The 14,305-nt window shown below is 38.7% G+C and overlaps 1 protein-coding gene across 6 annotated transcripts in view; it reads left to right on the top strand.

Annotated features, from left to right (window-relative positions):
* Positions 1-12,877, top strand: part of LOC115434507 (rap1 GTPase-GDP dissociation stimulator 1) — a 31,554-nt gene extending 18,677 nt beyond the window's left edge. For 5 of the 6 annotated variants that reach the window (XM_030156492.1, XM_030156490.1, XM_030156487.1 and 2 more), the window contains exons 4-15: positions 120-242; positions 1,672-1,797; positions 4,123-4,251; positions 4,415-4,540; positions 5,368-5,511; positions 5,958-6,089; positions 6,971-7,105; positions 7,224-7,349; positions 8,482-8,621; positions 8,760-8,886; positions 10,809-10,937; positions 12,435-12,877. In XM_030156492.1, the coding sequence (XP_030012352.1) occupies positions 120-242; positions 1,672-1,797; positions 4,123-4,251; positions 4,415-4,540; positions 5,368-5,511; positions 5,958-6,089; positions 6,971-7,105; positions 7,224-7,349; positions 8,482-8,621; positions 8,760-8,886; positions 10,809-10,937; positions 12,435-12,562 (1,565 nt within the window). In that variant the 3' untranslated portion in view covers positions 12,563-12,877. The remainder of the gene's footprint in view (positions 1-119; positions 243-1,671; positions 1,798-4,122; positions 4,252-4,414; positions 4,541-5,367; positions 5,512-5,957; positions 6,090-6,970; positions 7,106-7,223; positions 7,350-8,481; positions 8,622-8,759; positions 8,887-10,808; positions 10,938-12,434) is intronic. The other variant, XM_030156493.1, reaches the window with a different exon arrangement.
* The last annotated feature ends 1,428 nt before the right edge of the window (positions 12,878-14,305 follow it).

Here is a 14,305-nt window from a genome sequence, read left to right as displayed (position 1 = left end):
TGCTGAAGTAATAAATGCTGAGTCACATTAAGGACTCAAACAACATTCAAGTTGTTGCAGTGACTGGATATCCTCCCGTTGCTTTAATTCTAAACATATGGTTTTGTGTGCATCCACAGAGAAAGATGCTGCTATTGAAATCACCCGAAGTGGAATTCTACCCACATTGGCTCAGGCCCTGCGGGAAAAAGGCCGCTTGAGCTGCCAGGTGGTGCTGGTCATCGCTGAGATGGCCCGAGATGGTAAGATACTGCTACTGCTGCAGTACCACCAGGAAAATGTGTGGTGGTTCTACTAATATGCAACTCTGCTGCTGTATAGTTTAATAAAATACCACAGGAAAAAGAACTTCATAAATGTTACACCTTTTGTTGAAACTTATAGTGAAAAACAATGGATTTTTCTTTTAATAACTCCAGTATTTGTTCTTATGAGGTCACCATCAAGATTGATATATATATATATATATATATATATATATATATATATATATATATATATATATATATATATATATATATAAATAAACACAAGAATTGACAGACTATAGTTAATTTGTAGTTTTAAACATATTTAGAATGTTTTTATACTTACTTTTTGTCTCTAACACAATGCTATTCCTCTCTCCTACATCATTCATTAAAATTGTTTCCAATTATTTCCAATTATGCAAATTAGGTTCTAACATGATTTCACAACTTCTAGTGACTTAGGAAAGAAAATAGATACTTTCACTACTGAAGAATTGGCTACACGGGACAGTAGTGTAATAGTGCAGTAGTGTGAACTGTCAGTGGGATATTTCAAACAGCAAGAGAACATTTAGTCCTTAAAGTCGATGTATTGGAAGCAGAACAGGGACAGTACGAGGATCGGAGTGACTTTGATAAGGGACAAACTGTGATGGAAGATGACTGGGTCAGAGCATCTCAAAAACTGCACGTCTTATTGGATGTTTCCTAGTCTGCAGCAGTTAGCACCTGCCAACAGTGGTCATAGGAAGGACAAACAGATCTAAATTCAGCTGTTCGTCTTTACATTATTACCACCTGCCTAATATTAGTAGGTCCCCTTTTGCTGCCAAAACAGCTCTAATCAGAGATGTGAATTTGAAGATGTTACAAAAGTGAAAAGGTTCATTTTGCTGCATCATCCCTATAGGGAAATCAGATCTCTGCTTTTAGTCCATGCTTATACACACACAGTAACTAGCACCAGCATTAGCATTAGCATTAGGACATAGCACACGTCAGGTGCGTTGAGTTGCCATTGAAAGCAGTTGGGGACAAACTCCAGATCTTGTGTGGTACTTGTTTGCACAACACAGCCCACACATGCTCAATTGGACTGAGGCCTGGCTGACCTTCCCTAGGCCACTTAAGGTAGATATGAAATACTATAGAATGGAAGACCCCACAACACAGTGTTGGAGATGCGGTGACCGTGTCACCATTCACATTTCCACATATTCAAGACATCAACCTCGATAAGTGAATGTTGACTTGTTGTCTAATATATCCCACCCACAGACAGGTGACATTTTTGCCAAATCATCAGCATTATTACTAGTTCACCTGTCAGTGGTCTTAACCCCTTAATTCTCAAATTTGACCAAAACACATGAAAGTAGATAGAAATTTGGGTATGATTTTCTCCTTATGTTTGTTTTAGCTGCAGTGAGAGAGCCATGCATCGAGGCAGGACTGGTGAAGGAGCTGGTTCCATATCTGAACAGCAGTGACCAGGAGATGCTACTGAACACTGGGCGGGCCATCGGTCGCATCTGTTTTGACAACTGTGAGTTTTTTCTGACAGCACAGCCTCAGTCAGCAGGGTGCAATGATGAAAAGGATGGTGATGACAGTGTGACAGACAATGTGCCTGAAACTTAGGCTTACTAAATCAAAAAGCACACTAAAACCCAAACAGAACAAAAAAAAAACCAGAAACTCGTCTCTAAATCATCAAATCCATTTTTTCCCCATGGCTATTGAAAGATATTGTCCCTCAGGAGCTCTTGGGGGTCCACATATAAGCTTACTATCTGTAAAAACTTAATGACATATGTTTTATTGCCTTGTAAATAGACCAGTCAAAGTTTGCCTCTGATTTTCTGAGTTACAGTATGTACCCTTTACAAGTAAATGGCATGTAAGAGTTGTCAGAATGCAGCAATGGTTGAAATCTGGACAAAAGAAACCAACATGTCCCTGCTACATTTAGAGGGATTGAGGAGATGGATTGAGGAGTCTTAAAAGTCTTAAAAATGCCTGTGAGCAAAATTATATCCACCAAAAGGGAACCAAAACAGCAAAATTTAAACTTTTAGATTATTTACGTTGGTGGTCCTTTCTCTCATTGTTAAGCATTTGCCTATTTTTTAAACTTGAGAAGAGATACTGATTTTACATGAGATACCTGTATGAAGATACCACATGCCATCACATATCCATATGGACTGGTGTGAAAGTGCCTGCGCCAGACCAGGAAAGATGATAGTTGTTATGCATTTCTAGCATGCTGTCTTTCTAAGAGGCTGAGTACAGAATTGTATAGTTTATCTCTTGGAGTGGTGAAATGGTAATCAGGTAGCTCTGTGCTTAGGTCATCTTTGCCTCAAGTACTGCTCCCAGTGCACTGACACATTGCAATTGCTCAGTTACCTGATCCTACTGCCTGTTTCTGCACCTGTGTTGGTCATCCTTGCCAACATTTCCCCTGTTTCTGATGTTATGTTGACACCTATTGCAGGTAGTACAATGTTCCTCCACCAGTGCTGCCACAAGCCACCAGTTTGACCTCTCCATAGGTCGCTCAGTGGGGTTTGTTTCCAAGCCTGGTCTCTTACTGCCTTTCAGAGGGCTTCTTCTTTTGCGGTAGTCCAGAAGATATCAATATCACTAGCATTCTTACCTTTCCAGGAAAGATTTTTTCAATTTAGTTAGATTTTAATCATATAGTGCGAAATCCCAACATAAAATCATATCAAGACAAATAAATCTACTGACAGTAAGCGCTTGGGAATGAAAAAAAAATCACCCCAACAGACAAAATGCTCTACAGAAATGGGCTCAGGGTGGACCGTTATCTGCATCACCTGGTGAGGGTGAACAGCCTGTCTTCTGTTTGCTCCTGGATAGTCTCCAGGCTATTCTCGGCCACAGTGTTCTCCTCCCAGCATCCCAATCATTGTCCAGTAGGTTTCTTCCTCTGATGATGGCCTTCTACTCATGGAGCTGTCCTGGCAATTCCTTCTTTAGGTGTCTCCATTGCTCAAGCCTTCCAATTGAGTTGCTCTGTTCCCTGGCTCTCCAGTACTCAGGCCTTCTGCCTGAGGTGCTCTTCTTCCTGGATCTCCAGCACTCAGGACATCCATCCGAGGCTACCCACTCCATGATAGTCTGTTTAAGGATTCTTGTTCCATCTGTTCTCCAACACTTAGGTCAGCCTACTGATGTCCTCTGGCTATCCAGCACTTGGGCCTTCCTCCATAAGTCCTCTGATAGGCTTTACTCAAGCCTCTGTTGCATCCATTTGAGTTCCAGCTTCTGTCCACCTTTAGTCCCATACTTTCCTGGCTTCATGACTTCAGTTCATCTATTTCGTGTGGGTTTGTCCATTGGTTTATCTGTCTGCAGTTTCTAATTCCTTTGCCGACCTAATGTGTGTTCTGTTTGTACGCCACCTGATCCATTTGTGCCACTGAGCTGGCATCCTGGTTTTCCCCAGCCATTGTGCCTTCAGTATGCTCTTTACCAAGTTAGTCGGTTTTCGATCCTTCTATCTATGGAAACAAACATTTGACCAACTGGACAAACCAAAGCTTACACTACTTATCCTAGCTGGTCGACTTTGCTGCCTTCCTGATCCTGAGCACTGGGCTCTTTGTTTCTGTCCTCTAAATGTCCTCTGCTGTTCAGTTCTTTTCACTAAATTCCCAACTGAACACCTCAGCCAGACCCCTGGAACCCAATAAATCCAAGTCAAAAGTGAGAACATCATATCCATTTCACATCATGGTAACAACAGCAAGCCTTTACATTAAGAGGCCTTGAATTAACAAATGGAATTTCATGTTTATCATTGTTTTGATATCTGTGTCTTTATTCTTCTTTACTCAAGCATATCAACAGGACCAGTTGGTTCAAAGTGGTGTAATCCCCAGACTGGTGTCCATAATGAGGACGTATCCAGAAAACGATCCCCTGGTTAATGTCTGCCTGCTGGCCCTCTGTAACCTAGCTGATATAGGTGAATATCAAGTCAATATCATTATTATAGTAATTCATGATCATAAACTATGATCTCCCTATGATGTTATACTGTCTGTATTTACACACCAGAGGGGAGTTTGATAGTCAGGATAATTAGGTACCTCCTACACTGTCTGCCTGATGGATGTCTGTGTTTGCAGAGTCTGCAAGGGAGGCCCTGACAGAGCAGGATGTGGCAGATGTTCTGATCTTTCAGCTCAAACGGTCACCTGATGCTGAACGTCGACATGTTGTTCTGGAAATACTGGGCTCACTTGGTGAAAGTGGTAAGAGGGCAATGGTCAAAGTGGAGATTGGAGTGGAGAGTAAAACATACACTCAGTTATCCCAATCTGATTCAATTCAGAATAACATTCAGTTGGAAAAATCTAATCAAATGGGAAGGATTGCTTATAGGATTTACATTTACATTTATGCATTTGGCAGATGCTTTTTTCCAAAGCGACTTACAGGGGAAAACCAATCAAATCACTCAATCAATCAAATTTTTATTTATATTACGCCAGATCACAACAACATGACACTTTATATATAGAGTTGGTCAAAAACTAGATTCTAAGCCATTCATTCATTTTCTGAACCCGCTTTATCCTCACTAGGGTCAGGGGGGTCGCTTGGAGCCTATCCCAGCTACACAGGGGCGAAGGCAGGGTACACCCTGGACAAGTCGCCAGTTCATCACAGGGCGATTCTAAGCCAATTTACAGAAAAAAAAGGATCCAAAAGAGTTTATTTGAGATGCTCTTTGGAAAAACACATTCATAAAGTAGATGACAAACAGGAAGAAAACTACAAGGCACTCTCTTTAAGCATTAAAATGCCTTTATTCTCACAGCATGGTCATGTATGCAGGTCTATACAGATTGTTTTGATTAGAAGTTCTATATACAACACTTGAGACTAGAATGTGTCCTTAGAACAATATCATTGACTTAGTATTTTTAAAATAAATATGTTTGAAAAACACAGTGCATGAAAGGGTTAAACACTCCAGCAGCAAGGCAGGTTTTTCTGAAGGCTTCTAAAGTCTACTGTTTTACACAGATTTGAAATGATCATAATTATTGCATACCTGATTGTGTTCTTTGACCAGATACACTGAAACTGCAGTTTGCAGAGTCAGGAGTACCAGAGGCTTTATCAGAGATGATCCGGAATCTGCAGGGAGGTTCTGATCCCCATGACCTTTGCAGCATTAAGATTGCCTCCAACCTCATAGTGTCTCTGCTGTTAGGGGGTGAGTGATGCAAGCATCTGCTCTGTCTGACTCTGCAGGATTTATTTTTGCCTTTCATTGTGTCTGAATGTCATCTATGACATCTAAATGTTATTTAAGTCTTCAGTCTAGGAAAGGAACCTTGTTTTTATTTTATTTGTTTAATGTCAAGCATGTTTTCAAGTACGAAAATATGCAAGATTTTCTTATTTAAAAATGAGTCCACTTGAACAACTTGCAAATATTGTTTAGCATTTCAAATAAATTTTTCAGTAGGAAGCTTTTTATTAAGTAATCCAGCCAAGTAGAATGTTCTTATCACATTAACAGCTTCTTTAACTTCATGCAGAGGGTGTACTCTAGTTGTGTTGTTTACCTGACAAATAGTAATAGGAAAGTCTCCTTCCAATGTCTTTGTGTACAAGTGGTTTTGCCTTTAGTAATTCTGTTCTGTGTCTGTGTGGCAGACGAGTCTATGCAGAAGTGTTTTGGTGAAGGCTCTGGTGTCGTGTACCAGGATGTTCTGTCATGGCTACAGAGCACCAACACTCAGCTGCAGCTCTCCGGAGCCCTGGCCATTGCCAATTTCGCCAGGAATGGTGAGTTAGAAATGAGCACAGACTGTTAGACATAGGCTCAATAGTAGTGAGTGATTTTCGCTGTCACAGTCTTATAAACCCAAGGTCTGTCTGTAGCTGTAAAAGTCAATGTTTCCAACTTAACCACATTGTTGTTATATTTAATGATTTTTCAGACTCTCCTAGAGAGTCTTTATCAAAAAAGCAACTAGTGACAAATCAACTTTCAACTTTTTCTGGTGTTACTGAAGACTTTTGAAGACTCTGACATGAAAGAACTGAATATAAATCAGTCCTATTGACATTGACAGTTTTCTCTATTGTCTCTTTCTGGTCCATTTAGATTGTTAATGTAGACTGAAAATTAAAAATGTCCTGGTTAAAAATGTTCATGTTTTACTGTGACTTGTTGTAGACTCCTAAGTGGACCATAAGGTTAAAAACCAAACCAAACTGGAGAAAATTAAGATAAAAACTAAACAAACAAGTAAATAAATAACCTAAGTAACGCCTCTAGAGTGTCTGTTTTGGGTCACTTTAGAAGATCCCCAAGCCCGGAAAAAAGGAATTGAGACATTAAAAAAACAAGGGTTGACAGAGTATAGTTCATTTGTAGTTCTAAACATATTTAGGTTGTTTTTATACTAATTTTTTTTGTCTCTCTCACAATGTTATTCCTCTCTCCTACATCCTTTATTACAATTACATGCACATTTATTTATGCAAATTAGGTGATGATGTCATTTAGTAACTTCTAGTGACTTTTAAGACAGACAATAGATCCTTTCCTTACTGAGGAGTTGAAAACACTGACCAGCAGAAAAATGAGGTATAGCTCAGGTGGACATGCCTTTGTCAACCTTTAACAGTTCTTACCTGCTATGTATTTATTTTTTCTTTAGACAGTAACTGTGTGAAGATGCTGGACCTCGGTGTGGTTCCTCATATCCTCACCTTATTGGAGCAGCATGTCGTTGAGGGAGATGTATCTGTGCAACATGCTGGACTGAGCGCACTCCGAAACCTGGCAATTCCTGGTGCTGATTAAACAGTAGAGATAGGATTCTATTATCCTCAGAATCTGGATCTTTATTATTCACTACTGTCAACATAAATGTATGTTTATGCTAATTGCTAATTGTGTATGCCTTCCAGCCACTAACAAAGTGCGGATGCTGGAGGATGGAGTCATGGAGAGGATAAAGACTCTGTTGCGATCAGACATGCCACCAGTTCAGTTCAAACTACTGGGAACGCTACGCATGATGGTGGATGGACAAGGTTCATGTTTATTATAAATTCTTGTACAGATTATTGTAAAGTTAGTGCCCTTGTAGGTTTTTTGTAACATTACAGGATTAATCGCTTCAGTCTGTTGCCAGATTTTATTCTTACAACATTTTTATTCAAATTTTGGCACTGTTTTACTTGAATTTCTATTGAATCTTAATCTTCTATGCAATTAAAGCTGCGGCTGTCAATTATTCTCTTCAATTTGATTCAATTAAATTATTATTTATTACTATTAGTAATATTATTCATTCTCAATAGATGTTGTTTGCATCAAATCCCTCTGAAATTCATCCCAACAATATTGATCAACATTATTGATTTTTGTTGGGGTGTAGATGGCTTTGAGTTAGAACAGTTTTAAAAAATCTACAGCCACTAGAGCTGCAGCTATCAATTATTTTTGAAAAGAACAAGAAGAATCTGTCAATTATTTTCATTGATTTCATTTCATTAAGCAATTATTTGAGTAGGCAAAAAAAAAGTAAAAATGTAAAAAAGACATGTCTGAAAATGACAAAGAACTTCATTCCAGAACCAGTTGAAACAACAACCACAAAAAGTATAAAAGTAAATGGATATATAAAAAATATCTGTATAGAAATAAAAACAGTATAAAAGTATATATAAAAATATCTATAAACAACAAACAAGTCCAATGACATCTACAAACAATATGTGCACTGCAGTCTTCAACACATTTGGATCCAACTTACTAACAACTGAACATGGAACTAACATACAACTGAAAAAAATAAAGACAAATATTTTTAATGGTTGTGCAAAAGCTTCAAAGTTTAAAGGAGTAAGTGATGGTTCCAAAAAAAATAAAAGTTATCATTTTTCCTGCCTTTTTGTCCTTGTCTTGTCTGACCTACACTCCATGTTGTTTCTGTTGATCCTAGCATCATGTGCATTACAATAAGCGTCCGTGTGGACAGACATAACAGTGAAACCCAAGTTTAGCAGCAGCAAAATTAAGGAAACAAAGCTTCGATTCAGGAAAATTGTAATTGAATAATTTTTAAAATTGATTTGAGTCAACTAATCAATTAATCATTTCAGCTCTATTTAAAATAGTCCATTGATGTTTTTTCCTGTTTGTTGTTGCTGTGTGTATCAGAGGAAGCAGCAATGGTCCTGGGCAGAGATGCTACACTTCTGGCTCGGGTCATGGAGTGGTGTGAAGCCAAAGATCATGCAGGTGTCCGAGGAGAAGCCAGCCGCCTACTGGCTGCTGTAATTCGACACAGCCGCAGCCCTGTGAGTTACTACACTCCCACCTTAAACAGAGAATATCCAGTGTGTTGGAGTTGACTTGAAATACAGCCATTTCACTATTGAGCACTTGTACACATTAACTGAAAATCTGTAATGTAAATGACTCCCTCCTGTTGACAGGAAGTTGTTCGTGCTGTTGCCAAAGCAGATGGGGTTCGGCACCTTATTTCCATGGCAACAAGTGAACATGTCATCATGCAGAATGAGGCTCTGGTGGGCCTTGCAATAGCATCAGCCATTGACATAGGTAAACCTACATTCAGATTCAGGTTCAGAGTACTTTAATCCCAGAGGAAAATGTTGTTTGTTGCAGTTACTCCATGCAAGTATAAGAAAAAGTAGCAGGAAAGAAATATAAAACTCCCACCTGGACTGTGTTTGTGCCTCCTTCGGGCTCAGGTCCTCCAGAGGCCTGGGAGCCTGAGGGTTCTCGCCAGGATCTTAGCTATTCCTTGGACTGCGCTGGACAGAGATCTCAGATGTTGTTCCTGGTATCTGCTGGTTCCATCCACTCAGCCCTTAGTGCCCCGATCACTACAGCTACTGTCCAGGAGGAAGCGGCAAGCCTTCAGGAGTATATCAAGAAAATGGCCCCCAATGACCAAAGGCCAAGTAAATGACTCAGTCAACAAAAGCCCAGTAAAGAGGAGGGGCCAGAGGGGCTATCATGGAAGGACAAGCCCGTGCATGGCATGAACCACCAGCAAGTTGAGGAAGTGGCAAATATCGAGAAAACATACCAGTGGCTGGAAAAGGCTGGACTGAAAGACAGCACAGAGGCATTACTCTTGGTTCCACAAGAACAGGCCCTGAACACCAGAATAATAGAGGCCGGGGTCTACCACACCAGACCAGACCCCAGGTGTAGGTCTACCACACCAGACCAGACCCCAGGTGTTGGTCTACTACACCAGACCAGACCCAAGGTGTAGGTCTACCATACCAGACCAGACCCAAGGTGTAGGCTGTGTAGAGAAGCCCCTGAGACAGTCCAGCACATCCCAGCAGGGTGTAAGATACCGGCAGGCAAGACATACATGGAACAGCAGAACCAGGTAGGGGACATAGTGTACAGGAATGTCTGTACTGAGTATGGACTGGAGGTCCCAGGGTCAAGATGTCAGACACCCCCGAAGGTGACAGAGAACAAACAGGCCAAAATCCTGTGGGTCATCCAAATCCAGACCAATGGCGATGGCCAATCAGTCTGACATAGTGGTGGTCAATAAGCATCAGCACACAGTGGTAGTGATAGATGTAGCAATCCCAAGACAGCAACATCAGAAAGAAAGAACACAAGAAGCTTGAAAAATATCAAGGGCTGAAAGAGGAGGTAGAGAAAATGTGGGGTATGAAGGAAACAGTGGTGCCAGTAGTGATGGGGGCACTAGGGGCAGTGACCCCAAGCTGAGTGAATGGAACCAGCAGATACCAGGAACATCTGAGACCTCTGTCCAAAACAGCGTAGTATTAGGTACAGCTAAGATCCTGAACAGAACCCTCAGGCTCTCAGGTAGAGGACCTGAGCCTGAAGCAGGCACAACACTACATATATATATATATATATATATATATATATATATGTGTGTGTGTGTGTGTGTGTGTGTGTGTGTGTGTGTGTGTGTGTGTGTGTGTGTACACACACACATTATTAAAACAGCAATTTGTACAGTATGTACTTGACAAATATTATCAATATTATTAATATACGTGAATAAGTGTGCAAAATAATGTTGTGTGTAATTATAATTATGTGGTTGGAAGGAGGAAAACTATGGTGTCTGAAATCCTCACAAAAGGTCCAATTAACATTTACCACTTCATCTTATACACTGAACCTTCAACAACAACAACAACAACAAAACTACGAAGCTAAAAACAAAATGACCCTATCTACAATATATGATGTTGACAGGCATGGTGGCTAAGTTACTATTGATTACTTGTTATTATTATTATTATTATTAGTAGTAGTAGTAGTAGTAGTAGTAGTATTGTTATTATTATTATTATTATTATTATTTTATTTATTTATTTATTTATTTTAAAAAGAAAGAAAAAGAGAGACAGAGAGAGACACAGAAATGCAGAACTACATATGTTACATTTGTCCGTCCATAAATTGTGTTGTGTATATATTTTTGTGTGTATGGGGGGGTGACACTGCAGAGTCCATGAAGGATCCAATCCGTGAGGCACAGCTGTTCCCCATGCTGAAGAAGATGTTGGAGGATCCTACAGGGGCGGTTGAAGTAAAGTTCAGTGTTTTAGGTCTTATCTGCAGCCTGAGTAACTCCAGTAAGTGAAGGATTTTACAACACACATTCATACACATTCCATTAGAGCAGCATAATGAATGAGGTTCAAAATTAGATGCACTGCCTTAGTAAAGTAAGATGCAGGCACCAAAAGCCTTTTTATATTAAGACTTTAGAACAACAGTTGGAACATCTTTCCAGATCCTTCCTGTCAACTTATATTAACCCTTAAAGCTGTGTATGACGTTCTTCACCAATTTTTTTATCAAATCTGTAAAACCCGAGTCATAGCCTAAGTATCACGAATCCATTAGTCTTTCTGTGATTACGCACCTGAATCACTTCCCTTATGGTGAACAACTTCAAAGTGTACTCCATCACAAGCAGTCCGTTTGTTTACAGACCAAACCCATATGTCACTCGGGCCTTTTTGGAAATTTTGTTGCAAAGTGCATCTCGGGAATGGAAATTCCACACAGCCACAGTATGGCCACAGCAACAAACACAGAAACGGCTTCATTGCTTCTTGCTGCTGCGGCTGCATGGAATTCCAAATAGGCCAGAGTGATGATTTGGTTTCGGTTTCAGTTTGGTATGAAAACAAACAGACAGCTTATGATGGAACACACTTTGAAGTTGTTCACTGTGAGGAAGTGATTCAGGTGCGTAATCAAGGAAAGACATACGGATTTGTGATACTTTCACTATCACTCAGGTTTTACAGATTTGATGAAAAATTGGTGATGAACATCTTACGCTGCTTTAAAGACCCAGAAGTATCTACTGATCTAAAATGTTTAAGAACTTTTGATCCCCAAATCCTATTCAATACAGTGAAATAATTCAAGTAAAATGCAGTTTGTCAGCTTTTCAGCAGCATCAGGGGACTTTTTTGAATGCATCCATGGGGTCTGTAGTGAACATGGAATCACTGTCATCTTCTACAACATTGATTCACCAGTAAAACCCATGGAGTTTGATAAATAACAGTGGTTGTAAGCGCTTATTTTTATATATAGTTAATGTTATATTTTGCTGAAAATGTCACATTTTCTTCAATTTTCTGCATTGATATAATGACTTTTGGATTTACTCTAAGCTTTTAATTTCATGGTCAGTGAATTAAATATAGAAGAACACCCAATTTTCAAAGAAAAAATGTGAAAGATAATATAATAAATGGTGAGTAAATCACTTGGTAATGGTTAAATATATAGAGAAATTCATTTGGAAGAAACCACATAAAATAGTGGTCAAAGCAAGACACACTCAAGGCATCAATTTAATGCCTTTGTTAAAAATACATTGAGTTGGATCATGTTTTTATTTGCTCAAATGGTGTGTTTCATTAATTTCCTTAATACCGGTTTAAAGACCAAAAATTGAAATACATGGTAAAGCTGGTTAGATTATTGGAGTGTGGCCTGAAAATTGCATTCCACTCACACAATTTATCTCCATGGTCTTCAACTAGTTTCCCCTTTTTTTCTCTCCATCATTCACTTTCCTATCTTCTATCTGTTTCTTTCTGCCACAGGTACCATGAAGGAAGAGCTGGACTCTGTGAATATAAAGGAAAGCCTCACTAAACTGACTGATCACAGCAGCAGTAAACTGGCGCAGCAGGCCAGCTCCATCCTCACCATGCTGGGTGAAAGCAGCTAAAGGAGCATCACATGCTGAGTGAAGAAGCCCACTGTCCGTCTGTACGGAGTATTCCAGCTTACACAGTGACATAATTTAACTCAAATGATCTCACTGCACAAACACTGAATATTATAGCTGTTTATTAAAGAATAATAAACCATAACTCAGTCCCCATCTGTGCCCTCCTGAGGCTAATATATTCACAGAACAATTCTTGAAGCCTTAAGAGACAATACATATGTTCTGGAAAAGAAGCTGTGTCTGTCTGTGGATGATTTTTTTCTGGATATCTTCTCCAAAGTCTTCAATACAAAATGCTGCTGTTTATCAGAATATATATATATACAGGGTGGGGAAGCAAAATTTACAATATTTTGAGGCAGGGATTGAAAGACAGTGTATGACCAATTAGTTTATTGAAAGTCATGAGAATTTATTTGCCACAAGAAAATGTACATAATAGAAAATGTTTTTATTCTATGTGTCCTCCTTCTTTCTCAATAACTGCCTTCACACGCTTCCTGAAACTTGCGCAAGTGTTCCTCAAATATTCGGGTGACAACTTCTCCCATTGTTCTTTAATAGTATCTTCCAGACTTTCTCGTAATAGTTTTGCTCATAGTCATTCTCTTCTTTACATTATAAACAGTCTTTATGGACACTCCAACTATTTTTGAAATCTCCTTTGGTGTGACGAGTGCATTCAGCAAATCACACACTCTTTGACGTTTGCTTTCCTGATTACTCATATGAGCAAAAGTTTCTGAAAAGGTATGGATAATAGTGTTAGGTATGATTATGACATCAATATATGTTTGGTTTCAAAACAATTGACGTAGTGCCTGCTGAGAAAAAACAACTAAATGTTCATTGTAAATTTTGCTTCCCCACCCTGTGTGTGTGTGTGTGTACATATATATATATATACTATATATATATATATATATATATATATATATATATATATATATATATATATATATATATATATATATATATATATAAAAGAAGTTATCCACAAAAGACATTCCACAGTGACTGCAAGTGTGGCACATCTGTTTTGCTACTATTAGTAGTGATGTTCTTAATTCTCAATAGATGTTGTTTGCATCAAATCTCTCTGAAATTCATCCCAACAATATTGTTCACTATGATCGTTATTATACTTGTACTGTGGGCTGCTTATACAGTTAGAACAGTTTTTAAAAATCTATAGCCTTTGATCTGCATCTATTGATTATTTTTGTAATTGATTAATCTATCAGTTATTTTCTTCAATTCTATTTGATTAAAAAATACTTTGAACAGACAACCAAAACAGTAACAGTAGCGTTTATATAGCAGTCTATAGCAGTCAACAAATTCGAATCCAACTTCCGAACCACTTAAGCTGTTACTAACATATAACATTGTGTTGATCCTGGCGTCATGTGTGACACAATAAGTGTCCGTGTGAAACACAACAGTGGAACCAATGTTTAGTCACAGCAAAATTAAGGAAACAATTTTTTTAATTGGTTCAAGTCAATTAATTGATTAATCATTTTAGCTCTAATTTGGATCATTTACAGCAGGGGTGTCAAACGCATTTTAGTTCAGAGGACATATACACCCTAATGTGGTATCAAGTGGGCCAGACCAGTAAAATAATAACATAATAACCTATAAATAACAATCAAAAATGTTCTCTTTGTTTTAGTGTGAAGTTAAATGACTTTATGAAAAGGTGAATAACCTGAACAACCATGTATACCCTGAAAT

The sequence above is a fragment of the Sphaeramia orbicularis genome, chromosome 15 (assembly GCF_902148855.1).
Source record: "Sphaeramia orbicularis chromosome 15, fSphaOr1.1, whole genome shotgun sequence".
NCBI lineage: Eukaryota > Metazoa > Chordata > Actinopteri > Kurtiformes > Apogonidae > Sphaeramia > Sphaeramia orbicularis.
The sequence above is the reverse complement of the archived record's forward strand: the minus strand, read 5'-3'. Positions and strand labels throughout refer to the sequence as shown.